Source organism: Pelobates fuscus, chromosome 11 (assembly GCF_036172605.1).
Source record: "Pelobates fuscus isolate aPelFus1 chromosome 11, aPelFus1.pri, whole genome shotgun sequence".
Lineage (NCBI taxonomy): Eukaryota > Metazoa > Chordata > Amphibia > Anura > Pelobatidae > Pelobates > Pelobates fuscus.
The window spans coordinates 36,820,896-36,847,839 of NC_086327.1; the positions used below are offsets into that span (position 1 = coordinate 36,820,896).

At 42.8% G+C, this 26,944-nt stretch overlaps 4 protein-coding genes across 4 annotated transcripts; 1 reads left to right on the plus strand and 3 right to left on the minus strand.

The window, feature by feature from the left end:
• Positions 1-21,220: 21,220 nt before the first annotated feature.
• On the minus strand, positions 21,221-21,601 carry LOC134578003 (histone H2B 1.1-like). Its single transcript, XM_063436963.1, has one exon. The coding sequence runs from the start codon at positions 21,599-21,601 to the stop codon at positions 21,221-21,223; it is 381 nt and encodes a 126-aa protein (XP_063293033.1).
• A 1,775-nt stretch (positions 21,602-23,376) lies between these two features.
• Positions 23,377-23,787, plus strand: LOC134576807 (histone H3). Its single transcript, XM_063435505.1, has one exon. It carries the CDS (start codon positions 23,377-23,379, stop codon positions 23,785-23,787), a length of 411 nt encoding a protein of 136 aa, XP_063291575.1.
• Positions 23,788-24,538: 751 nt separating this feature from the next.
• On the minus strand, positions 24,539-24,850 carry LOC134576809 (histone H4). The gene has a single exon (XM_063435506.1). The coding sequence runs from the start codon at positions 24,848-24,850 to the stop codon at positions 24,539-24,541; it is 312 nt and encodes a 103-aa protein (XP_063291576.1).
• Positions 24,851-25,732: 882 nt separating this feature from the next.
• On the minus strand, positions 25,733-26,377 carry LOC134576810 (histone H1-like). The gene has a single exon (XM_063435507.1). It carries the CDS (start codon positions 26,375-26,377, stop codon positions 25,733-25,735), a length of 645 nt encoding a protein of 214 aa, XP_063291577.1.
• Positions 26,378-26,944: the final 567 nt, after the last annotated feature.

Here is a 26,944-nt window from a genome sequence, read left to right on the forward strand (position 1 = left end):
TTGGGTCAAATCTTTACCTGGTTTGGGTAGAGTGCAATAGTGGCTTCCGATGCCTGTGGGGGTATGGAATTGTCTTTAAGTAGGGAGTTGAGTGCGTCTAGGAGTGGGGGTATGAGCTGGATGGAAAAGCTCTTGTAGTATTTGGCCGTGAAGACATCTTGGCCCGGGCTCTTTCATGTGGGAGGGAGTGTATCACTACTTCTTTTTTTTTTTTTTCAATGTTTGATTTTTATTAACATTTTCTTCGAAATAACATACAATGGGGTACAGAAAGGAAAAAGGGGAAGGGGTAAAGGTACGTTATGATATAATTGATGAGATCGGACACAGTCATATTACGCTTTTACAGGTTAGTTACAGGTGGGTATAAAAACATAGAGATTCTGTTACAACAGTGTGCATAGCATATAAACCGTCGCTTAATTATATTTGCAGATATAGGATTAAGCATCATTTACCGTCAGATAAGATTTCAACTATGCCATATAGGAGGTAATGGCAAACTGTACCACAGTGTGTTGGTTGCAAGGGCCATGTACCCAAAATTATGGTTGTGCAAATGCATATAAACTTATACATATAAACAGAAACATATGTAATCATAAACACAGTCAAGATGTAATGTGTAGAAGCACAGCAAGATATAATATTGGTGTGTACATTTACGTCTTTGCCGAGACAAATAGTAGGGATAAATAGCAGGTAGAGGTAGAGGGTGCAATAACCTATTACATAGGGCCATTTAGTGTATCTCGTTTACAAAGAACTTCAATTAAATGCAAGTTTGCACACAGCTGCAAGGTTGCGTACGTCTTCACTTGTGAGAGGGATAGGAGGTAGGGGGTGTCAGTTGTGTAAAATAACAAGGCGTTATTGGGTGAAAAGAGGAGTAGGCTAGAGAGCCACACTAGTGTGATGCATAATTATGGAGTGTAGTTGGTGTAGTGAAGAGCATCAGATCAATTTGGTAAATTGGTTATAGATGGATTCCCAGTTCTCCCAGTGTTCGTTGAAATTGGTCAAGTCAACTCTCTTGGCCCATTCTCTCTCATGACAGTAAATAGTATTAACTTTGTTAAGTAATTCTTGCAGAGAGGGGGAGATGTTGCTTTTCCAATGAGTAGCAATACATGATTTAGCAGCTATTAAGATATTGATAATCGCTACTTTCATAGGGGTACATAGCAACTCAGGTAGCAAGTGGAGTAAGCAACCTGCTGGGTTTAAAGTTAATTGCATGCCATACAAAGAGTGTATAATTTTTTTTAGAAAAGATAGATATCAGGTGTATTGAATAAAAAAATATTAGGACTGGCGGCTACATACATACACAAGCGTCTAAAATTGAGTGGTAGCTCAAAAAAGTATACAGAAGTATGTGCGCTCAAGAATGAATATGTCACAAAATGACTATTGTATAAACTGTGACTTAACACTTATACAAAAAATAGATATATTTATTTAAAAAATCAAGCAAAACATTAAATAAATAAAAAATCACAATGTGTGCACGGCTCCACTTTAGTGAACAATGTATCAATCAACTCTCTTTGTAAAATATGTAACACCATACAAAGTATAATCTAGATATTAATCTGTCACCTAACTCTGTATAAAGAGTACAAAGTATCACATACGGTATCAGAAGCAGCTGCCAAAAAAATAAAAACCTATATATAAAAAATAAAAATTATAATGCATAAAAAGTACCTGCCTCGGTGTGGGCCCCCCACCGAGGTAATAGAGGAGGACAACCCCCAAAAAAGGAAAAGGGTGTAGAAGAGGGTTCTGTGCCGCCGGTATCCGACCCACTTCAAAGGGGGTCCGTCGAGGAACGGTGATATGCACCGCGGTCGGGATCTTCGAAAAAGACCGCGGTGAACGATGTAGCAGACTACTCACACAGGCACCTGGTGAGTCACTCACAATATATATAGATGCCGCGGTCGGTATCTTCTCAAAAGACCGCGGTGTAGTTGAAATGAAGCCGCCTTGAATGAGTAGTCGTCAGTCCTCGGCTTCACTATATCCGGAGGTATAGTAACCCTCACTTCACTTAACCATGATGGTAGGTGGCAAGTGAAAAAACGAAAAAACAGAGGACAAATAAATAAAACAAAACAAAAAATAAAAAATCTGAAAATCTAGAAAAATAAAAAATGATGATAAATTCTAAATAATGAATAATAAATAAAACAAAACAAATACAGGCAGCCGAAAAGGATCCGGTGGAACCAGCCACACATGCAGTCACGTCTACGCGTTTCGTCCCGCCCACGGGACTTTCTCAAGACTGAATAGCTGCAGGATAATTGGATTTAAATACCTCCAAAATGCTGGAGTAATTGAACAGTTGAGGGAGGGAGACACCCACCCCTAACACTCAGACAATTAATTCTAAATCAGTTAAAATTGATAACACAAAATACTATTAATAATTATGAATGAGAAATGAACATAAACATTGCTCAAACTTAAATTAATAAATAACAGTTAGACTAGAAACTCTATATATATAGAGTAACAAATGAATCTACAAAATAATGAACAAAACCCTACACGATATATATGTGTATATACCTATAGCACAAATAATCAGATCCATCCCTATTTAAAGGGGCAGATATAATTTCACAAGTTGTAATTTCAAACGGAGACCATTTTGTTTAGAATGTAAGTGTAGTCTGAGAACAGTACACTTAAGTTTAATAGAGGGGGAATAATTAACTAACTAGCTCTTCTAGATATGGATATAAATGTAGATCAGGCAAAGTGATATGCATAATCTTCATAGTATACAAAAAATAAAATAAATAATGAACCAAATAATTTTAAAAATGTAACAATCAGTAACCAAAAACATAATGGAACTAAGAAAGGCCCCAAACAGAACTCCATAGAACACACCAGCCTCTCCCGATACCAATATAGATCCCCCTTGGAAACATGAGAGAAACTTAGTAATCAACAACCGACACCGTCTATTTAAAGGGACAGACACAGTATCAGTGGATAATAAACTCAAACTAAGGCCAATATTACTAAAAAGGTATATGTATAATATAAGGTTGATACATTTGGGCTTTATAGATAGGCAAATGATTGAATATTCTAGACCTCAATAAAGGTATAGATCAAGCAGAATAGTATGCCTGATCTTCAAATTACAACGAAACTTCAAATTACCACGAAATAAAATAAAATCAATAATGGGTTAAATAATATCCAACAGACACTGTCAGTGGCACACCTATCTATATAGTGAAACGATGGATGAGGATATGGCAGGCCCCGAGCAGAGCTCAACATACCAAACCACCCTCAACCAGATCTCGCTACAGATACCTCTTAAGGCAAAAGAGAAGTATGAAAAACTGAATAAATCAGAAGAGTTCCAGCTCTTCATTTAGACCATTGGGTGTCATGGTATTAAGCTTAAAGATCCAGACTGACTCCGACTTAATCAGTTCTCTTCTTCTCCTTGCCTCATCTTGGTAAGGGGGGACATGGGCTATCCCCATAAGCTGTATTCCAGATGGATTCTTGTCATGAAAAATTGAAAAATGACGGGCTACTGCAGATCTGGTATCGTTACGGATGATGGCTGTTCTATGTTCCCGGAATCTACATTTGAGGGGTCTTGTGGTTTGACCCACATATTGCCGCCCACATGGGCAAGTTATTAAATACACTACAAATGAGGTGTTACAGGTGATTTCCGATAGAATTGGAAAAGTGACATCGGAGTTGTTGAATGGACTAAAGGTGGAACTCTGCACGCAGATAAAATTGCATGTAAGACATATATTGCGGCCACAACCTTTGTTCGGTATCCCTTCTTTGTGGGTTGTTATTTCTTTGCTCTTCTCATTCGAGTGATGTAATTTGGAGGGTGCCAGAATGTTCTTTAAATTTGGGGCTTTTCTAAAAGTGACCTTTGGGGTTTCTGAGATACAGAATGATAACCATGGGTCCTTGGTAAGAATGGGCCAATATGTGTAAAAAATATTGATGATCTCATCAAAGCCTTTATTGAACGTGGTGGTAAATATTGGTGTGGAACTTTTTCCAACCTCTTTAGTGCTGATGTTATATTTAGCTCTTTTTAATAATTTTTTTTACAAAATACCAAAAGGTTTGAAGTTTTGGGCAGTCCCAAAAAATGTGTAGGAATGAGCCTGTACCTTTGTTGCATCTCCAGCACGTGGGTGTGGAGGTAGGGTAAATCTTGGTAAGTCTGTTAGGAACTAGGTACCATCTCATTAGCACTTTGAAGTACGCCTCTCATAGAGTTACGCATTTAGTGGATCTTTTAGTGGATGAAATAGCTGTGAGCCAATCTTGTGTGTGAAATTCTACGCCCAGCTCTCGTTCCCATTTGATCATATAGGGGAGTTTAACAGGGTTACGGGCCTCTGCTTGTGCTAGGTAGCATAGTTTAAGGAATTTCTGAGGGAAACGAGATTTGTCAGACATGTAGCAAGTGTGGCCTATCAGGCTTAATGATGATAAATCGAGGCGTGTGATATTAGCCGTGTGTATTATGTGTTTTATTCTTAAGTAAAGGAATATATCTCGATGTGGTAAGTTATGAGTGGACTGTAGGTCAGGAAAGGATCGAAGGCCTGTTGAGTCAAATAAGGAGTAAACATTGGTCAGACCGTGTGTTGGCCAGTGGTGTATGGGAAGATCTGGTGATAACGCAGTAAGAGCTCTTAGAGGAGCTAAGTAAAGTAGTTCTTCTTTGGGACATAACATTGTGCTCCATGAGTTCCAGGAGCATAGAAGAAATTTTGTGCTTGGCAATAAAGACGTGGAAGAATGGTTGCACTTGGACCACAGTACATTGGGTAGGGATGGGATGTTGCCACATGCTTGTTCCAATTTAAGCCAGACCGGGTTAGCTTTCTTGGTCATGATGTCCAAGCTCTGTGCTAAAGAAGAGGCCCTATAATATTTACTGACGTTGGGGATGCCTAACCCTCCTCGGTGGATGGGGCGCCATAATGAGTGGAGTGCGATTCTTGGGGGTTTTCTCCTCCAAATATGTGCATTTAGAACAGTTTGAAACTTGGTAAGGATAGAGTTCGGGACAGTGATGGGTAGTGTGCGGAATAGGTAGAGTATGTGAGGAAGTGCCATCATTTTGATCGAATTTATCCTGCCTATCCAAGAGGTATTTAGTTTGTCCCATTGTTTCAATTGAGTTGAGATTTTGTGCAGAACCGCTTCGTGGTTCTCTTTTATAGTTTGTGATTTGGATTGGGTTAATTTAATGCCCAGGTAGGTGATGGAAGTCTTGCGCCAATCAAAGGGGAATTGTGATTTTAGAGTATCGATTGTTTGAGGATTTAAGTTCAATGGAAGTATCTGGGTTTTAGCGATGTTGTTTTTGTAGTACGAAACCGTACCATACATATTCAGAGTTTGTAGGAGGTAGGGAATAGAAGAAGTCGGGTGTTGCAAAAAAATAATAATATCATCCGCAAATGCAGCTAGCTTTTTTTCTCCTGCAGGGGTTTGAAGGCCTGGGAGTAAGGGATCGTTTTTAATTGTGCGAAGAAGAGGCTCTAAGCAGAGAATGAATATTAGAGGGGACAAAGGGCATCCCTGTCTGGTACCATTAGAGATATTAAAATTGATGGATGAGAAGCCCGTATTGAAAACTCTTGCTGAGGGCATGGAGTAAAGGGCCATGATGCTAGTGAGAAAGGAGTCAGAGAAACCATAGGCTTTAAGGGTGGCCGACATATAAGACCAGTTCAGGCGGTCGAAGGCCTTTTCTGCATCGAGGGCCATAAGGACCCCGGATTGGCGATGACGAGTGGCCCAATCTATCAAGTCTGTACAGAATCTGGTGTTATCTCCCACCTGTTTGCCTGGCACGAAACCCGCTTGTTCTTCAGAGACTAAGTTCGGTAATATCTGTTTTAATCTATTAGCTATCAGTTTAGCATATAGTTTCACGTCTGCGTTTAGCAGAGAAATCGGGCGTAAGTTACTACATGATGTGGGCGGTTTGTTGGGTTTGGGCAGGGTAATGATATATGCTTCCAACATTTCCTTCGGGAAGCTACCTATTTTTTGTATTGTGTTGAAGAGTTTCGTGATGTGTGGGGTGAGTTGAGGTTCCATTTTAATATAATAATAGTTGGGGAGTCCATCTGGACCAGGGGCTTTATGCTTTGGTAGGGACCTTATGGCTGTGGCTACCTCGTGCTCCGTAAATGGAGTGGTCAATTGATCATTTTGTTGTGGTGTAACCTGTGGAAGTGAAATACGTTGTAGAAACGTCGATATGTTCTGGGCGCTCGGGATGTAGGTATTCTTGTCTAAGTTATAAAGATCGTTGTAGAATGATGATAATTCATTGACTATGTCTATGGGGTTAAATAATTTTGTGTGCGATTTGGAAAGAATATAAGGGATTTTTGTCTGGAGGTATCTAGATTTAAGCTGATTAGCTAGAAGTTTGCCGGCTTTATTGCCTAAGGTGTAATATCTCTGCTGGAGTTTAGTCGCCTTATTGGTAAAATCCTCAATTCTCAGATTTAGTATTTGTTCACGAATTATTGCGATTTGTTTCGTGGTAGAATGAGAGGGTTAGATTTTGTTGGAGTTTTCCAATGTTTCAAGCTTTCTTTGAAGTGAAGTATTTAGGTTACTAGCTGTTCTTTTTTTGATTGATCCTAGTTTGATGAACGTTCCTCTTATTACACTTTTGTGCGCTAGCCATTGGGTTTCTGTAGATGTGTCTGTAGTGACATTGTTATTAAAGTAGTCCTGTATTTCCAAGGCAACTGTTTGTAAATTGTCAGGCGAGTCTAGGATGGATTCGTTTAAGCGCCAAGTGCCGCGGCCTTTTGTGGGATAGGGTACTGCTATGGTGACTATAATAGGTGCATGATCGGACCACGTCCGTTGTCCTATGGTTTGATCTAAGAGGTGGGGCAGGGTCGATTTATCGAGTAAACATAAGTCTATCCTTGTATAAGTCAAATGAACTGGAGAGAAAAAGGTATAATCTTTGGCTGTGGGGAATAGATTTCTCCAGGTGTCAAAGAGATCGTGTGTGAAAATAAGGTTCGAAAACAGTTTACTGTTATGCACAGTGAGTTTGTTAGGTTTTAGGTTGTTGACCCGTTGGACGTCTAGTAAGGGATCAAGTGTGCAGTTACAGTCACCACATATTATGACATGACCTTGTTTTAGGGTAGATATATTTTTAATAGCCTTGTTGAGAAAGGAGAATTGAGCGTCATTGGGCGCATAGAGGGAAGAGATTGTAACTTGAATACCATTAAGTTCACCAACCAAAATAAGCAGTCTGCCCGTGGGGTCAGCGTATTGTCTAATGGGAGTGAATACCCAGTCCTTGTGAAATATAATTGCCACTCCTTTAGATTTATTTGGTGCGTATGCATGGTATTCTGTAGGGTATTTGGATGATCTTATGTGGGGTGGATTGTTTTTGCAGAAGTGAGTTTCTTGGAGGCAGACTATGGCAGCCTCAGAGTTATGCATATCTCTTAACACTTGACTTCTTTTGTAGGGGCTGTTTAGGCCTTTTGCATTGAGGGAAAGGATTTTTAATGTATTAGTCGTCATTTTAGGTAAGTATGGTGCACGAGTGGAAAGAATGGATACTCTAGAATGAATAGGAATGTCCTAAGCTTCCGTTGGATATTGCACGCAGTAAAGGGCCTCAGTAATGGGGCTTGAAGATAGGTAACGAAGGGTGCGTCGTGATCCCTAGGGGGTAAATTCTGGTACCTTGGAGGAGTGCAAGGGGGAAGTAGGGGAGGGGTAGTGGCAGTAACGGGATAACTATTTACACAGACATTTCCTTGAAGTGGAAAACGTAGAGTGGCCATTTTTAGACACTAGGAGTGCCTCAAGTGATGGCCGGGGGAGGGAGGGAGGTGTGAGAGGTCCTGCAACCAGGTTATATTGATCATAAAATAAATAACTGCGGGAAAGCATTTATCTTATATTCTATATAGAGTAGAAAATTGCCAACAGTGGTGTGGCTAGGGCTTTGAATGACAGGAGTTTCGTGCAAGGATTTCCGAGTCGAAACAAGTGGAATGTAGGTATAGATTGGGGAGTATTTGCACGTTAGCAAATAGTTGCAGTGAGTGCAAATCAACTGAGTGATTGATATTAACTCTAAGTGTAGGGTGGTGCGATGAAGCCAATTATCGTGAGTTGAGGGTAGCAAATATCATGTATAATTGTCTAAACATATACATAACATATTTCCCATGAACAATTACAAAGTTTTTTGCATATTAAAACATAATCAATAAAAATAGACAATATTAGAGATAACTGGAAAAAAAAATTTCTGCAATATGTGCCCTCAGCAATTGAGCTTGAAGCAGGGACTGGAGGTATAAATGGTCAGAGTTAGGGCCTCATGTGTGATTGGAGAGGGCTTGCAAAAAAATTGTTTAGAGCGTTGTGAACATTTACTTAGGTTTGGGGATGGTAAATATCGTACTTATCATCATTGTAGGACCCGTACACCTTAGTTATGAGCAAGCCTAGTTCTCGAAGTATTAAAACATAAATTATGGGGGCGTGGCCAACCGCCGAGCTTGATGGACGCACATTAAGCCCTCTGCTTCTGACCCGAGCCTAATCCACAGCAATCGGAGAGAACCATAAAACATGGGCAATCACAGAAAACAGAATAACCCTCAAGGCAACACAGGGAAGACGCCTGTATCCAAATCGGGTTCGTTAACCCGCTATTTTAGAGAAAATCCTGACCGTGCGTCGGAGGCCGCGGCCGCGGCCCAAAACATGGCGGATATGGACTCCCCTTCGAATTCATTATCACATAGTCCCTGTTACTCTGAAAACTCACAATTAACAGATAAACAAGACGAATTAGATATTAGAACTCTGATCAAAAACTTACCATCGAAGGCTGATATCCAACAAATACAGCAAACGCTGGGAAAAATAGAAACCTCATTCCAATCCAAACTGGAAGTAATGGGCACAGACGTCCAACAGCTCAACTTACGGGTATCGGATCTGGAAGAAGAAAAAGACGTATTACAAGCCCAAATTACCAATATAGCAACAACATTGGACTCACAAATTATGAATTGGGCTGCAACCCAGAGACACATCGACGACCTCGATAATAGAGGAAGAAGAAATAATCTGAGAATCAGGGGGATACCGGAGGCCCAAGGTGAGGACATAACGCTAATACTCGCTGAGCTATTTAACCTAATCCTCGGTTCCCCCGCAGATAATCCTATATTGCTAGATAGAGCCCATAGATCTCTCCGCCCGAGAGGCATAACACAAGACTCACCAAGAGACATAATTTGTAGACTTCACTACTACAACATAAAAGATAATATAGTGAAAGCCATCAGGGACACATCACAACCCCTACTGTTCCAGGGCAACCCCATTCAAATCTTCCCAGATCTGTCATGGTACACCCTTCAGGCAAGAAGGGCCCTAAAACCTGTCACAGAATTACTCCGACAGAGAAATATTAGATACCGTTGGGGATTCCCCTTTGCGCTGATTGTAACCGCCAAGGGAATAGTTCACTCTATCACGTCATTCCTGGATGTCGCTCCATTCCTCAGAGCCCTAGACCTCCCTACCACTACGGTCATTGATTGGAATACACCACCCCCAAATCAAGACTCACTCCATCAATCCCAGCGAAATAAGTGGTCCACTCCAGCAAGAAAAAGACGACCGGATCAAAGGTTCCTTTCCCCGAACCAGAGACAGAATAGAATCCCGACTGAAAATACACCTCAGAGACAACGCCCGCAAGACATTGGAACAAACTGAAAACCGCGAAACAAACACCGAATAATTCTCCTCCTCTAAACTGAAGGGAAACATTACTTGAAAAGCAACCTATTCATCGGAACTGAGACTTATCAACTGGACCTTCATATTTTATCTCTAGTCACAACTTTTTACCTAGAGAACTTTCCTCATATGTGACTCTCACTGATATCCTACTTAGATCATTCCTAATAGAGGCTCCAGGAAACCAGGCCTCACAGGTCGTATAATAATCCCTTTTTTTTTTCCTTTTTTTTTTCTATTTAACTGACATGTTAATTATGATTTTATGATGCCAAAGTAAGATGACGAGTATAGAAATCCTAAATAGTATCTGTTCTATTACTCTAATCGGCTAGACCAAAGCAGTAGACTGTTGTTATCTCACCCTCAGTATGTCAATATTGCTATTGTTTAGACTCTCCAATGATTGCTGCTTATCTAACTGAACCACACTACAAGGCACCTGTTATTACTTATAAAGTGTAACACCTGAGTTTGCACTAGCACAGGGATATAACCGACACATAAATCTTAAGAGTAGCTCGTTGTAAACATGTTTAAACATCTATAATATTTGGTAATGAAACTACCAGGTTTTACTATCTGAGTAACATAACGCTATAGGAAATTTGCATATCTCTAACCAACCGCTAATTTAGGCGGTCTAACCCTAGAATATCTCTAAAGTAACATGTATAATGGTGTAGATACCTTCCACCATTCCTCACCAGACCTGATATGGACGAATACTGGTGACCCAACAGTCAGAACTTAGGCACAAAAGGATTATTAACTACACAATTCTTATACCCCTTAAAGTAAATACTATGTGTACTCTCTGCAGTTAACTGTCGAGGCCTTACCACCTACAATTAATCATTATGACCTTTATGGTAATCTTAATTTTTCTTTTTTTTTTAACATAGAATAGGTTTCCAAAGAACGCCCTACTTAATACTAACTAGAGGAGAAATTAATTAATTGAAGTTTCTGCGGCTCCTCTCCACTACAACTAGCAAAAAAAAAAAAATATATAGGATTTAGGCTTGGGTCTCTAGCGCCAACGCTACGTTACGACCCCATTTATTTTTTGGTTCAATCTCCTGTGTCGAGACTGAACTTCATTTCCACTAGGAAAACTCATTATCTTTCTCTCCTTACCCTTACTCCTTCCTGTTTACTCTTTCTCCACTACCTCCCCCCCTCCTCCATCCTTATACTCATTCTACTTCTTCCCCTCCTTTATCCCCCCATTAGTTCTAACTTAGACCATTACTAGCGAGTCAAATAAATTCTTGTTTATCTAATAAGTGGAGATTCTACACATCACCACCAAAAACTTTACTCTTTTCTACGAGGTTATCTTTTTTCCTTTTTTTATCTTTTTTGTTAAAAAATTGTTATTAATTCTTGTATAATATAAGTGACATTACGCTATTGCTTGATACATTGTAAATATTCTGTACCAATTTTCTTTTTTTTTTTTTTCTCTTTTGGACACATTATAATATTTTTTACACTTTGTCCCACCAACAAATCGGATAGGCGATAACTTACACAGTGGAGAACCAGGATACGGACACATATCCCATTTTCCATAGACAGCTACAGTAAGATAAGCTAAGACTTGAAGTTAAACAATCCAAGTAACATCTCTCTGACGTAACAACAAACTTACGTTTGATTACGATACACTAATTCCATCTAGTCTCCTACCAAACAGCACTCCCACCCACTCCCACCACTCTCCCAGACACCAACAAATCCAAAGAAACCAAAGACGAACATGACCACCCTAAATATTCTTACACAAAATGCAAGAGGTTTAAACACCCCTGAAAAACGTAACATAGCACTTACAGACTTTAAAAGGAACAAAGCACAGATTGTGTTTATCCAAGAGACGCATTTTAAGAAAAAATCCCCACCCAATCTGCGTAATAAAGACTATCCAGTGGGCTACTTTAGCCATTTCTCTGAATCCAAATCTCGGGGAGTTGCAATTCTCATAAACCAGCATTTATCATTCACTTACCAAGACCACTTGGCAGATGACTCTGGGAGATTTGTGTTTGTCAAGGGCAAAATTGGCAACACCCAGCTCACTCTGGCAAACCTTTACCTTCCCAATAAAAAACAGAATCACACTCTCACAAAAATACTACATAAACTCAACATGTTTCAAGATGGTATTCTCATTATGGGAGGTGACTTCAATATCCCTCTAGATGAGAACTTAGATACCACTTCTAAGTCTAGAAACTACCAGACCCAAACACGAACTCTACTTAAAAAATCTCTTGCCGAGGCCCAATTTTATGATAGTTGGAGAGCTATACACCCAACGCAAAAAGATTACTCCTTCTTCTCCCACCCAGCAGGTACTTACTCTAGGATTGACACCATATTCCTCCAACATAGATACCTCTCTCTCATTAAATCCGCCACGTACGGTCAGATTACATGGTCAGACCACGCCTCTATGACCCTCACCATTTCCATCCCAGCAGTAAATATGCCCTTATCCCAGTGGAAACTAAATGACCTTATCTTGAACGATAAGGAGGTATTAACAGAATTGCGTAAACTAACATCTATTTATTTCATTGAAAATACCCATCCAGACACAACCCCAATTATGACGTGGGAAGCCCACAAGGCAGTCACTAGAGGGGAACTGATTAAAGCAGCATCAATTCTAAAAAAGAACAGAGACAAAAAAGTAGAACTTCTCACCAGGGAAATTAAACACCTGGAATGTAACCACAAAAAATCTCTTACATTAGATGACTTTAAAACACTCTCAGATAAACGTTCTGAACTCTCGGCTATTCTACATCTACATGCCAAACGTAAACTATCTCTAACGAAAAACCTATATTACTCCCAAGGTGGCAAGGCCGGTAAACTTCTAGCTAGATCTATACAGACAGAAAGACAATCCTCCTTCATTCCTGAAATCAGGAAAGAAGATGGCTCCCTCTCGTGCCATATGTCAGATATTTTAGACTCTTTTCACAACTTTTACTCCCAACTATATAACCTCTCTAATACAAAACCCACGTCAGAAAGTATACTAACCTTTCTAAAATCTAGGATAAAACATACTATTCCAAGTAACGAAATTGCCTTCCTAGATAGCCCTATAACCACAGAGGAATTTTATGATACAGTCAAATCACTCCCACTAGGTAAAAGCCCAGGCCCCGACGGCTTTACAGGGAAATACTATAAAGAACTTTCACATATACTGGCACAACCTTTCATCAATGCCTACAACATGCCACACATAGCGTCACATATTCCAAACTCATCTCTCGAAGCAACCATTACAGTAATTCCTAAACCAGGAAAAGATACAACAATCTGTGGTAATTATAGACCAATTTCCCTAATCAATATCGATCTAAAGATTCTAACCAAAATCATGGCAAATAGACTCAAACCCATTATACCAACACTAATTCACCCTGATCAAGCCGGATTTGTTATGGGTAGGGAAGCTAAAAACAATACCACAAAAATTATTAACATTATTCACTGGGCCCACACACACAAGACTCAAAGTGCTTTATTGGCTATTGATGCCGAGAAAGCCTTTGACAGGGTTAATTGGTCGCTGCTGAAATATACCCTTAGATTCTTAAATTTCGGAGACAGATGGCTGGAATGGATCAATATGATCTACTCTAAGCCTACAGCAAAACTGAGAATTAACGGTCAACTCTCAAAATCAGTGAGCATAACAAACGGCACGAGACAGGGGTGCCCTCTATCACCACTATTGTTTATTCTAGTCCTGGAACCATTCCTCCAAGGTATAAGGGATAATAACTTAATACAGGGAATTCAAGTCAAAAAACAGAACTACAAAGTCACCGCTTTCGCAGACGACCTTCTCTTCACCATTTCAAACCCAATAACGACTATTCCTGCCATCATTACAGAAATGGAAACATACGGCAAACTTTCATTCTTTCAAGCCAACCTTACTAAATGTGACCTAATGCCTATTTGTTCATCAGATCAGACAAATAAAGCTATTAGATCCCAATTCCCCTTCAACTGGACAACCAAATCAATTAAATATTTAGGAATTCACATTCCCAGCATTCTAGATAATACCTACGCGATTAACTTCCCACCGCTGATAGACGACATCACAAAAGACCTTACTAGGTGGCATAAACCTTGTTTTAGCCTACTTTGTCGTGTTAATATTCTTAAAATGAATATCCTTCCACGAATACTTTATCTCCTCCAAACTATCCCACTCAAAATTCCTACGAAATTCTTCGTCACTGTCAAATCACTCTTCCTCAAGTTTATTTGGTCTCACAAACCTCCCAGACTAGCATACCAAACCTTGATAAAAAGAAGGGAACAAGGGGGCCTAAACCTTCCAGACATAGAAACATATTACAAATCTACTCACTTACAAAGAATCTATGAATGGAATAGAAACCACACTACACTCCAATGGGTCACTTTGGAAAATAGCTTTTTGGACCTTCCACTCCAGGTTTATACCTGGCTTCAAGATATTCCCCAACTCACAGGGAATTTATTTAAACACCCAACAATATCTCCTACATTCCGCATATGGCTCAAACTGAGGAAACACACAAATATCTCTCCCTTCCCCTCCCCAATTTATCCTCTAACGCTAAATCCTCTTATGCATAAAGGAATATCAGGAAAACAATTTGGCTTTAAATTCACGGGACCCTACTTGAAATTAAATGAGGCCTTAAACGGGAAGGAGCTTAAACCATTGCGAGATCTCACCAAATCTGACTCACACACAGGGATTCAATCCTTCTTCTATGATCAACTAAAACACTTCATCAAATCCCATTGTCTCCTACCAGAGGGCAATAGACCACTCACTAGACTCGAAACGATCTGCACCACTCACCCTCCAAAGATAAAGACTCTTTCAACGTTCTACATCATAATTAGAGAGGCATACACTCAAACTCCCCCGACTTTTACACTAAGATGGACAGAGGAACTCTCTACCAACATTACTGAAATGCAATGGAAAAACATCTTTAATACCGTACATAAATCCACTATCTCAACTCACGCTCAGGAATGTAACTACAAAAGAATAATCCGCTGGCACAATACTCCGGCCAAACTCAGCAAGTTCTATCCCGCAACATCCCATCTTTGCTGGAGATGTCAAGCTCCTAATGCACACCATGCTCATATCTGGTGGCAATGCCCGATAATTAATAAATTCTGGTCGAGAATCCACAGAATTATCCAGTTAATTTTCCATAAAACTTTCATCATCGACCCAAATCACTATATCTTTCTATTACCCCCGCCCGATCTTAAATCACTAGAGTTGATTTTGTTCCGCAACCTGGTCATGGCAGCTTCCCAATTGATCCCCAAACTCTGGAAACAAGCCGACTCCCCCTCAATCAGGGAATGGATAACGAAAGTGGAAGATATTAAATTGATGGAGGGAATAACCTCTTCCAAAACAGGGAGACATGCTAAATACCTTTCCATCTGGGATCCTTGGTCCAAATACACCCGTTCTCACCTTCGACCAACTTACTGTAAATTCCTCACTCCCCTCTCCTCATAACGCTCCCAACCCTTACTTTTTGACTCAACATGTCACCCAGATTCTTGGTTCTCCAACGTATTCAAAATGTTCATTCAAACACCCACACCTACATATACCTTCTATCACTGATGTTAAAAAACTGTATTTACTCATGGTGTAGCAGGACTCTACTATGGCAAGGGCTATAAAGTAGAAACCCTAAACAAAGTCTTCACTGTCAATACACTTGACTTGCTTTTCATGGGCAAACAGCTATCATCTAACCACCTTGCTATTAGAGTGCTCTCAAACACTACTTCTTATTTCAACCTCTACTTTTGCATGAGACGACACCTTCACATAACACAACCCATTGCATATGATTCTTGCTCATGTTATAATATTATATTCTCCTTGCCTAACCATCCTCACTCTAAAATTACTTGTAAAATGGTACACTGTTGAAGCTATATGTCATCTTATAAGTTGTAATGTATTAACTTATTACTGTTTTATTAACTAAGTTGTTTAGAAAATGCAACCTCGATGTTTACTCGCTTTACCAAAACATTTTTTGTATTTGTATACTTATAACCCAATAAAAATGTATCAAATAAAAAAAATAAAACATAAATTATAAACATGAAAAAAAGGCAATAATAGAAACAGACCAATAAATGTTTGCTATACGTATGCTTATCCTTTGCACTTGAATTGCTGGCTGGAGGTGTGCATAGTCGTATATAGTCGAGATCGGGACGCTATATGTGAATTAGGGAGGACCTACAAAATAGGATAGCCATGCGGGTAGTGGGTGGCCCGGGGTAAGAACCTGTCGTCAGATGATTAAGGCCCGTGAAGCGTGCCTCCGGGATGCGGATATGAAACGCTTGGATCGGTGGTGTATTGTGACCATATACTGGACTGTAAGGAAAACAGTCAACGGATGTAATAGCCATGTGGCCTACATGGTGCGTTACCCTTAAGCATAGCATAGATCTCAAAATAATAAGTAAAAGCAACGATTTGGGATATAACAGTAAAACGTTACAACAAATACGATTCCGTATGCAGCAAGGAAAAGTGTTGTACATAAACAACAACTGGGCATATGTGTAATGATAGGAGGGAATTTATGATCGTGAAAGTGGTTCACGTCGGGTGTTGATTACATATCGCCGTGTAGGTACTGTATATGCGAAGAGTACTTATTGTGTAGGGAACCCACAAATCCAATTGTGTATATGTTGTAGTGTTAAAATCGAATGTGGCAGGATGGTTGTCGACCTGCAGGACAGAGATTGAGAAGCACGTGGACGTGCTCTAATAGTAGATTGTCGACCTGCCGCTATAAACCAAGTAATTAAGTTATACAGATTAGTGCCGAAGATGGTATAAATGATCGGTGTTAATTACTAAGAATGGATTGGGTTGTCAGTTATAAAATAAGATACACTTAAGTAGCACCACAATAAGAACTTATACTCATCGCAATTTATAATGGACGGAAAGTTCATGTGTTGCGAGCCGGCGAGCCCGCCATCTTCCACTCCTTTTGAAGTCGTCTGGGAGAGCAGCTTCTAGACGGGGAATTAAGCGGAACAGCGTTGGAGTTAGTCCATAGGCCCCATTTGATGAGGAGTTTCATCCCGTCTTCTGGTTCGTTGATTGCATATGTTTTTCCTTGTCGCCAAATCAAAACTTTTGTGGGGTAACCCCATCTGTAAGAGACTTTGTTGTTGCGTAGTGTCTTTGTGACGGTTAGGAATTCCTTCCTTCGTGCCATGGTAGTGGCCGATAAATCAGCATACAAGGATATTTGTTGGTAGGGGTCCGGGAGCTGATCAGCTTTCCTGGCCGCATTCAGCAGAGCGTCTTTGTGTGTGAAATAATGAAATTTCACTATGACGTCCTTCGGTACATCACTAGACATGCGGGCCGGTCGTGGTAGCCTGTGCATGTGGTCAAAGGTCCATGCAGAGTCTGGCAGTTCCGGGACCAAGGATTTACATACAGCTGGTATGAATGCTGGTAAAGCGTCGTGGGACACATCGTCCGGTATGCCCCTGAACCGAACATTTTGTCTTCTCGACCTATCTTCTAGGTCAGCTAATTTAAATTTGAGCGTGGTATTTTCTTCCGAGATTTTCTGTAACTTATCAGCCATTTCGTTGTGGGCTGAGCAAATCTCATCGGATCTATGTTCAAGTTGGCTCGTTCTGTCACCCAGGGCCGAAATTTCTTTCCTTAGCTCCCGGTCAATCTTCAGGAAGTCTTGACGTATAGTCGATCGGAGTTCCTGGAGCATTTTGTGCAGGCTACGGTCCATGACTGCGATATCAGAGTGTTTTGAGGAGGTCGATTCGCAGTCAGAGTTGGCTTCCGATAAGGTAGCTCTGTCGCCGCCATCTTGGATTTCTCGTCTGCGATCTTTTTTCTTTTTATTTCTTGCCATATCGGGCAGTTTCAGTTGCTTGGGAGGAGACATTAGTGAGGGATGCTCCTTGGGGATATAATTAGTTGAAATTTAGCAGTTAATGCTGATATTGTCGCTCGTTAGGTTTGCAGGTCGACGGAGCTCTCAGTCCATGCGACTGCACTCGCCGGAAGTCGGACACGCCCCTCTATCACTACTTCTAACTCCTCTTTAGTTGTGGGAGAGTCAAGTCTTTGTTGTACGTTGGGTGGGATTGTCTTGGCGATCCTTTGTTTGAGGAAGGCTCTTATGTCAGTAACATCTGGGGGGAGAGTCCCTCAAGTTGTAAAGTTTGTGGTAAAACTCCTGGAAGGCTAGCATGATGTCCGCCATCAGATTTGACTTGGTCCCTTGTGGAGTCTGTATGGATGAGATAAATGTGGTTTGTCTTTGTGTTTTTAGAGCTTGCGCTGATAGTCGTCCCCCTTTGCCCCCTTGGGTATAGTACCGGTGTCTGGTAAGAAGAAGACTTTTCTTGATTTGTGTTCCATTAAGGGTGGCTAGCTCTGAGCGTTTATCCAAAAGTGTTTTATATGTGGTGAGGTCTAGGTTGGTTTTGTCTGTGGATTCAAGTGTTTCAACAAACAACCGGGCACCTATTTTAACTAGCAAATTGTCCGGCAGAGCTGCAGAGGCATATCAAGCAGTATCAGAATCGGAAATGCATCTATACGAGAAGGTCAAGGAGAAATGAATGGTTCAATACAATTTAACCCCGGAAACCTACCGGAAAAACAAACAAACAAGAGGATTACGTTAAGGGCACAAAGACTACTATACCAAATGGGCATTTTGAAGCTCAGCCATGATATTCCCCTTGCAGGGCAATTAGGCATTTGGAAAGCGAATCATCGGATCGTACAGGGATATAGCCAAACCTTTGATATGTGTCAGCGAGTAGAGAAAAAAGGTGAATACCCGAAAGCTAAATAAAAATCCGTACCCAGGGGGCGGAGCCTGACCGACAAGCAGTACAGACGTGGGCACCACGAGCTCTCGCCTGACGGGCCAAATTTGGGTCAAACTCAACGGCTACACTGACCGCAGACTCACCGGGTTGTGCTACCCATGCTGGGAATGCACTGCGGAACCGAAGGACACCCCTCTGAAAACCGTCGAGGCAGGGAAACCGAAACGCCGAGTGCGGCCTACTAAAGTTGGAGCCGGGGAGAGACGGCCGCTCACCCCGACGCCAGACACACCAAGTGTCTCTACAGGTCTCCTACCCCCCCCCCCCCTCTGGACCGGTGGGGGTTATCCCGGTCCCCACTGGGGGAACAGACTGTGGCATCAATCACCACCCCAGCTATCTGAACGCAGCAGGCGACACGACGCACTCCAACCTCACGGTGGTAGAGGTTGAACGGTGGTAGAGTGCCTGAGGGAGAGACGGGGTGACACAGTAAGGGAGCGGGTTGCACAGTGGTGTGAAAGTGAGGGAGGGGATTGCAACTGGTGGCCCCTGGTGTCTTTGATCCCTGGTGCTCCAGTAAGCTCTCTCTACAATTTGCCCTGAGAGACTGCACAGTCTGCAACTCCACCAGGTGTGAGCTGCAGATTGTGCAGTGCCTCACAATATCCAGAAGTCAGAGCATTGAAGTGGTATCCCGCGGCGACGGTCTGATTGGCCAGAGATCGCGAGACACTGCATAGTCAGCGGAGCTGCAGACTGTGCTGGCTTTCTGCTTCTCAGGACAGAGTGGAGGGACCTCGCAACCAGCAGCATACCGGGCAAGGTGTGGGGTCCTTGTACCTGACACAGTATGCCTGCCCGATGGCGAGTTAGGCCTTAGGCAGCCGCCTAAATCGCTGCTCAGTGCCGACTGCGGTCTCTCTCCCTCCAGTGCAGCATTTTCTATTTGAAGCTGGGAGGTAATGATAGTCAGTCACTTCCCAGCATCTCATGCTACAGGGATTCCGTTGGGCAATTAAACAGTGCTTACCGAGTCCCTCTGCAGCAATGCCCATCAGGTTTCTTTAAGTGTATGGGCTACCCAATGGGCAAATCACTACAGAACTCCAGTTTTGTTCTCGCTGGACCATAGGTTCCTGCAGAAAACCAATTGGAAAACGCTGTTTGAGTGTATACAGGCACATCTGGTGAGAAAGTGTATAATGTGTTGGCGCAATAAACAGGACAAAAAGGCAAGTTACAAAAAAAAAATAAAAGGCTTATGTCTTTAAGATCAAAACAGGCTTATCAGATTGTCTTTAATAAGCTCAACATGTCTGCAGACACTGAAATCATCATGCTGATATTTAGATGAAGCCTCAATGGTCTAAATTGTTCTTTACTGGCAAACACCAAATCAAAAAAAAAAAAAAAAAAAGGAGGATTTCCATGTATCCAAAAAGTAATGAACAATCGTATGTGGACTAATGTAGATACTTTCTAAGGACAGGTATCTAATTCAGTCGGGGGTTGGCTGAACAAATGGATACAACTAAACCTTTAATAAGAATAAAGCTAAAGGGGTGGGATACCCCAAAAGAAGTCACCAATATCAAGACTTACACAAAATAAAGACAATTACAAAAATAAATCCGTACATATCCAATGTGCAATAAAGGGAAAAGCCTGCTAAATGTTCCAAAGTAAGCCTGCGCACATTCCCCATAACTAGTGGAAATGATAGAAAATAGGGTAGGTAGGCTAGATATTGCACACTAGCTGTTTTGAGGTATATATGTCAAAAAGACCTTTTAAAGTCTAGTAAAATACTAGCGTGAGCAAAAAGACGATAGAACCACATACTAGGCTTCCATGAGTTGCAACATAGTAATAGACAGTATCAGGATGAAGTGAAACATTGTTTCAATAGGCTATAACAAAAGAGAGAAAGAAACGGATACACTTATCGAGTGAAATCCCTGGCCATGTAGCCATTTGGTAAAGGATTAGGTATAAGATCTCCTACAGTAGCAGCTTTTATAATATCCCTAATGTGACTTCAAGCGCTACCCTGAATAAGAAGCCTGTCCCTAATCTACAGTTACTAGATATACAGCCGCCCAACGAATATCTGCTAAGATCAAGTCCGGTATCTAGGTAGACTTGAAAGTAATAGAGCGGAGCAAACTGAGCATTAGGTGGCTAAATCAGCATGTGAGTGATACAAGTGTCTAAAATGTGCAAACACGAGCAGCTCGAGATCTTCAGAGTTACAGGACAGCATGGAAAGGGTTAAGTGAAAGGAAAGCTACACGTTTGCGTGAGCTTGTGGTGGGCAGCAAGTAAGCTGTAGAGTTGATGCATGGGTGTGATGCCAGCTCTGAGAGAGACAGTGTGGGTGGCTCTTAAAAGAGCCTTTGTGTTAGCGGGTGGTCAGGGAGGCGGACATTTACTTGGCGCTGGTGTACTTTGTGACAGCCTTGGTGCCCTCAGACACGGCGTGCTTTGCCAGCTCTCCGGGTAGTAGCAGGCGCACGGCAGTCTGGATCTCCCGGGAGGTGATGGTTGAGCGCTTGTTGTAGTGAGCCAGGCGAGAAGCTTCTCCTGCGATGCGCTCAAAGATATCATTGACAAAGGAGTTCATGATCCCCATTGCCTTGGAGGAGATGCCGGTGTCGGGATGGACCTGCTTCAGCACCTTGTACACGTAGATGGCATAGCTCTCCTTCCTGCTCTTTCTACGCTTCTTGCCATCTTTCTTCTGAGTCTTGGTGACGCCTTTTTTGGAGCCTTTCTTGGGGGCTGGTGCGGACTTTGCTGGATCAGGCATGATTAACGCTGTTAGCTCGCGAGCGAATAGCAAGCTGCTTGCTCCGGCGGTTCTATTTATAGGCGGACAATGTAAATGAGGCCCTTCCGCTTCCCTTCCTGCGATTGGTTGCTAAAGTCAGATGACGTAAGGAAGCGGCTGTTTAACACTAGCTCCAGCAATAGATTGGTTCCCTGTATAACGTGTCTCTAATTGGTGCTTGTAAAGTCATCCAATCACAGAGCAGAGTGTGTTTATAAATAGCCTGTGGTAGGGGAGGAGTTTTCATCTTCTTGCATTCAATCAAGAACAAACATGTCTGGCCGCGGAAAGCAAGGTGGAAAGACCCGTGCAAAGGCGAAGACTCGCTCATCCCGAGCGGGACTTCAGTTCCCAGTCGGCAGAGTCCACCGTTTGCTGAGGAAGGGCAATTATGCAGAGCGTGTGGGAGCCGGTGCCCCCGTCTATCTGGCTGCAGTGCTGGAGTACCTGACCGCTGAGATTCTGGAGCTGGCAGGGAATGCCGCTAGAGACAACAAAAAGACCCGCATCATTCCCCGCCATCTCCAGCTCGCTGTCCGTAACGATGAAGAGCTCAACAAACTGCTGGGAGGAGTGACTATCGCCCAGGGAGGTGTCCTGCCTAACATCCAGGCTGTGCTGCTGCCCAAGAAGACCGAGAGCCACAAGCCCAAGAGCAAGTAAAGCGGACAGCTGCTGCACCTGCCTCCCTCACCTACCAAACACAAAGGCTCTTTTAAGAGCCACCCACGTTCTCCACAAAGAGCCGATTAATTGTTCTGCTGCGCGCAAACCGTTCCCTGTATCTACACACACACACACACCACGCTGGCAGCTCATAAGCAAGCTAAAATATTAGTCAGTGCTGTGACAGAAGCGCCCTGAGTCCCATTTGCAGTCCATATCCTGTCCAACATTCCAGCTATAGAACTAGTTAAAATCAATGGCTGCCATGCATGTCTATGATAAACGCAGCAGCAAATTAATACCAATTGGGGCAAGTGTATATAGTGTACAGGTCCTCTTTTGTTAAGCGGGGCATCTCTACATGTCGCTCACTCTCAGGATTCCCCCCTCTCCCGCTGTCTGGAGGACATGCCGGGTGAAACCTACTATGAGCGTTCAAATCCTAGCGGCGCTACAGCTCTGTTGTCTGTGCTGCTGGATGAGTTAACGCAGCCTTAATAGCCTGGCCTCTCGGCTGAAAACATTGTTTCAATAAGTGGATGCTTTGTAACATTTCCTGCTGCTCTGTCTCCTGGAGCTCATTTGTATGGCTACTGAGCGTCCTGTGAGTGAAAGTCCTTTATCAGACGTGGCTTCTATCCCATCGAAAGAAGCGGCCTTTCTGCATGTGTAAGAGGTCAATGTCCCATGCACCCCTCCCCCTCGATAAAGCCTATACAGCTATTAATAAGTATGTTGGGAGGAATACGTCCATTACTGCCCACTGCCATTCCTTTCAACTAGTAGCGTCTATAATAAATGCTGTCAGGACAGGAAGGGTCACTAAAGGCTTAGATCCCTTCTTTGGGCGCGTGTGCTCAATAGATGGAGGAGGGGGGAGGGGATGAAGCAGTTGATTTGAGCGGGCATTTTGAATGTGGGGGAGGGGATGAGAAGCAGTTGATTTGAGCGGGTATTTTGAAATGGTTTACTATTTGTTTTCAGCCAATCAGAACATACCACCCACTTGATGAACCAATGAAAACGCCGTATCGGCTATAAAGCCCAGGCTACAGCGAGCAGCGTTCATTCCCTTTCGTTTTGCTACAATGGCCAGAACTAAGCAGACAGCCCGTAAGTCGACCGGAGGCAAGGCTCCCCGCAAGCAGCTAGCCACCAAAGCTGCTAGAAAGAGCGCCCCAGCTACCGGGGGAGTGAAAAAGCCTCACCGTTACCGTCCAGGAACTGTGGCTCTCAGGGAGATCCGCCGTTATCAGAAGTCCACCGAGCTGCTCATCCGCAAGCTGCCCTTCCAGCGCCTTGTCCGTGAGATCGCTCAGGATTTCAAGACTGATCTGCGCTTCCAGAGCTCTGCTGTCATGGCTCTGCAAGAGGCTAGCGAGGCTTACCTGGTTGGTCTTTTTGAGGATACCAACTTGTGCGCCATCCACGCTAAGAGGGTCACAATCATGCCCAAAGACATCCAGCTGGCTCGTAGGATCCGAGGAGAACGTGCTTAAGTTGAAACCTGCTAACAAACACAAAGGCTCTTTTAAGAGCCACCAAATCTGCACTCGAACGAGCTCCAACACATTCATAAAAACGTGTCTTTTAGCCTGTGACTTTGAGCGGGCTAGCTAAGGAGCCCTCACACTACAATGCTCAAATGTCCCCACATATCCCATTTTCACGTCAGGCAACGATGTAGCCATCATCTCTGCTGGTCTATTTCAGTGGCAATTTTACAATAACTTCACTATTTAGAATCCATCGTGTGGAGAGGCAGCAGGAAAAAGACTACTTTTTCGCTTAGAGGAGAATACATAGTTAACACAGGAGTGCATATGCAAAGCTAGTAACAATGTTTCTATTTAAGTGGCTGCAAGCATGTATTAAATGTAGGCAACAGTAACAATACACCAAAACCAGACCTTTCTTGACAGTGTGTGTACGTACTTGCTCATAATCTAAATGCACCTCACTATATCATAATTGTTTACATCCCCTACCATTAACAGAAGGCGGCTCCAAACCCTCCGATGGTTCAAACATGCGGTCTACAAATACAGTGTTTAGCAACCTTTCCCGTCTAGATGTTTGGGAGCAGCCTCTACTACTATCTCCTTCTCGGTGTATCTATGTAGATAGCAGGCAATTTATCAGGTGTGGAAGGGGTTAAAGTGATTAGGTTCAGTCTTTTAGTGAAAAAGTGGGTGGCCCTGAAAAGGGCCTTTGGGTTAATGGGGTGTGCGGTAAAGTCAAGCCCGAGTTTTAACCTCCGAAGCCATAGAGAGTGCGGCCCTGGCGCTTAAGAGCATAAACTACGTCCATGGCGGTGACAGTCTTCCTCTTGGCATGCTCGGTGTAAGTGACGGCGTCCCGGATGACGTTCTCCAGGAATACCTTCAGCACCCCGCGAGTCTCCTCATAGATGAGGCCGGAAATACGCTTCACGCCTCCCCTGCGAGCAAGGCGACGAATTGCAGGCTTAGTAATGCCCTGGATGTTGTCACGAAGAACCTTCCTGTGACGCTTAGCGCCACCTTTTCCGAGACCCTTTCCTCCTTTGCCTCTGCCAGACATGGTTCTGCTCTTCTTTCTGCACGAACGATATGAGATGCTGTGCAAAGCTCTTCCTTATATACTCCTCGGACAGACCGTATGGGGACCTGCAGCAAAGGAGGCGGGCGTTTTAAACACGCCCCTTCACTTTTTTTTTTCCTCTCAATAATATGCTTAACCCTCTCCTTCCGTGCTCGAAATGGTTCTGGCTTTTAAAACCAAAGCTGTTTATGCTTCAAAAGATTTCACAATCGTGAAGTCTTTTGAAGTATAATCATTTTATCATGTCTTTAGTGTTTCTTTGATAGTCGGCTTAGCTACTGCACAAGGTATCATTTCTTGGGCTTTATCACTCTTTGAATATCGAAATAAGCGCCCGTTTCACACGTGGAGAGAGGACGAGGACAGTCCCTTTTATTATCACCATGTACAAAATCGCAATCCCTAAAATATGTTCTGCTTTATTATCTTACTGAAAAAGGCAATAACATTAAATCTAGTCTGGAAGGACACTGTGATATTCTATATATTATATGCGTTTCTCACTAAAACTGGCCTTTCGCAATTTAATGAAGAAACACCCTCAGTATCTTAGAACGGAGGGAATTTCTAAGCCAAAAAAAATAAAAAATCAACGCTCAAGTGTAGCACTGGTATACGGGGACTTAGCCACACCGACAAGATACATTCCTGTGTAATCTTTTCGAGCACTAGATGCTGGGATTACAGGATTCATTAGGTTATTCCTGACTTTAGAATGAGGGATGGAGGGGGAACGGTATGTGTGACATGACACCAAAACAAACACGTTGCCATCACTGATATATAGCTCTGAAATGAGAATGTGGTGGCTCTTACAAGAGCCTTTGGGGTTTGGAAAATAAAATTAAATGCGAGCAAGGCTTATTTCTTTTTGGGAGCTGCCTTTTTAGCCTTTGCAGGACTCTTTGCGGCTTTGGGTTTGGCTGCCTTTTTGGCAGGGCTCTTCACGGTCTTCTTAGCCGGGCTTTTCACTACCTTCTTGGGCTTGGCGGCTTTGACTTTCTTCGGGCTTTTGGTGGCCTTTTTAGCGGAGGCGGCCGGCTTTTTGGCCTTTTTCGGGCTCTTTGCAGCTACCTTCTTAGGTTTGGCTGGAGACTTGGTGGCTTTCTTCGGGGCAGGCTTCTTGACTTTAGCCGGTGCCTTTTTCTTGGTAGCCTTGTCCTTGCTCTCCGATTGCTTTTTGTTGAGCTTGAAGGAGCCGGAAGCTCCGCTTCCTTTGACCTGGACGAGAGTGCTTTTAGTCACCAAGCCCTTGAGAGCCAGCTTGAGGCGGCTGTTATTCTTTTCCACATCATAACCAGAAGCAGCCAAAGCCTTCTTCAGAGCTGCCAGGGACACCCCGCTGCGCTCTTTAGAAGCGGACACAGCTTTGACAATGAGCTCGGACACGCTAGGACCGGAGGGCTTAGCGGCTTTCTTGACACCGGCTGCTTTCTTGGGCTGCTTCTTCTTGTAGGCGCTTTCTACCGCAGGTGCGGCGGCGGGAGCTGGGGCGGCTTCAGACATGGTCACTATTCTCTATGAAGATCAAGCAATAATACGCGCCCGCAGCAGCCTCCAAATTATACATCTCCAGCTAGCATCTTATTGGCTGATCTAACCACGCTCTGATTGGATACAGTCTTATGACACACCCTCCACTGTCCCTACTCCATCTTTTCACACTCTGCTCTCACACTGTGTTTCCGAATGGATAAAACGAATACATTTAGGTAAAATAAGAGGACGGAGGTCGATGCCATCTATCGTGGAATGTACTAAACTATCTAACCAAGAATTCATTAGCAGCTCCATGGGTCCCGAGGGTTGTCACGATCTAGCAGAGCCGGTGAAAGCTGACACATCTCCTTTGGGATGAGCCTGATGTTCTCCACAAACATTACTGTGATAACTATTAAAAGAATATATTCCAAGGTTTTCTTTCTCACTCTTATGCAAGAAAGGGAAGGGGCCCGTGTTATCAAGGTGGGTTGAAGCTCGTGTCGTAAAGAAACAGAGAAAAGGGATTTTGATCCTCGTTTGTTCAGACAGGTAGCTCAGGTAGGATGTAGTAAGATCATAGCAGAAGAGCTC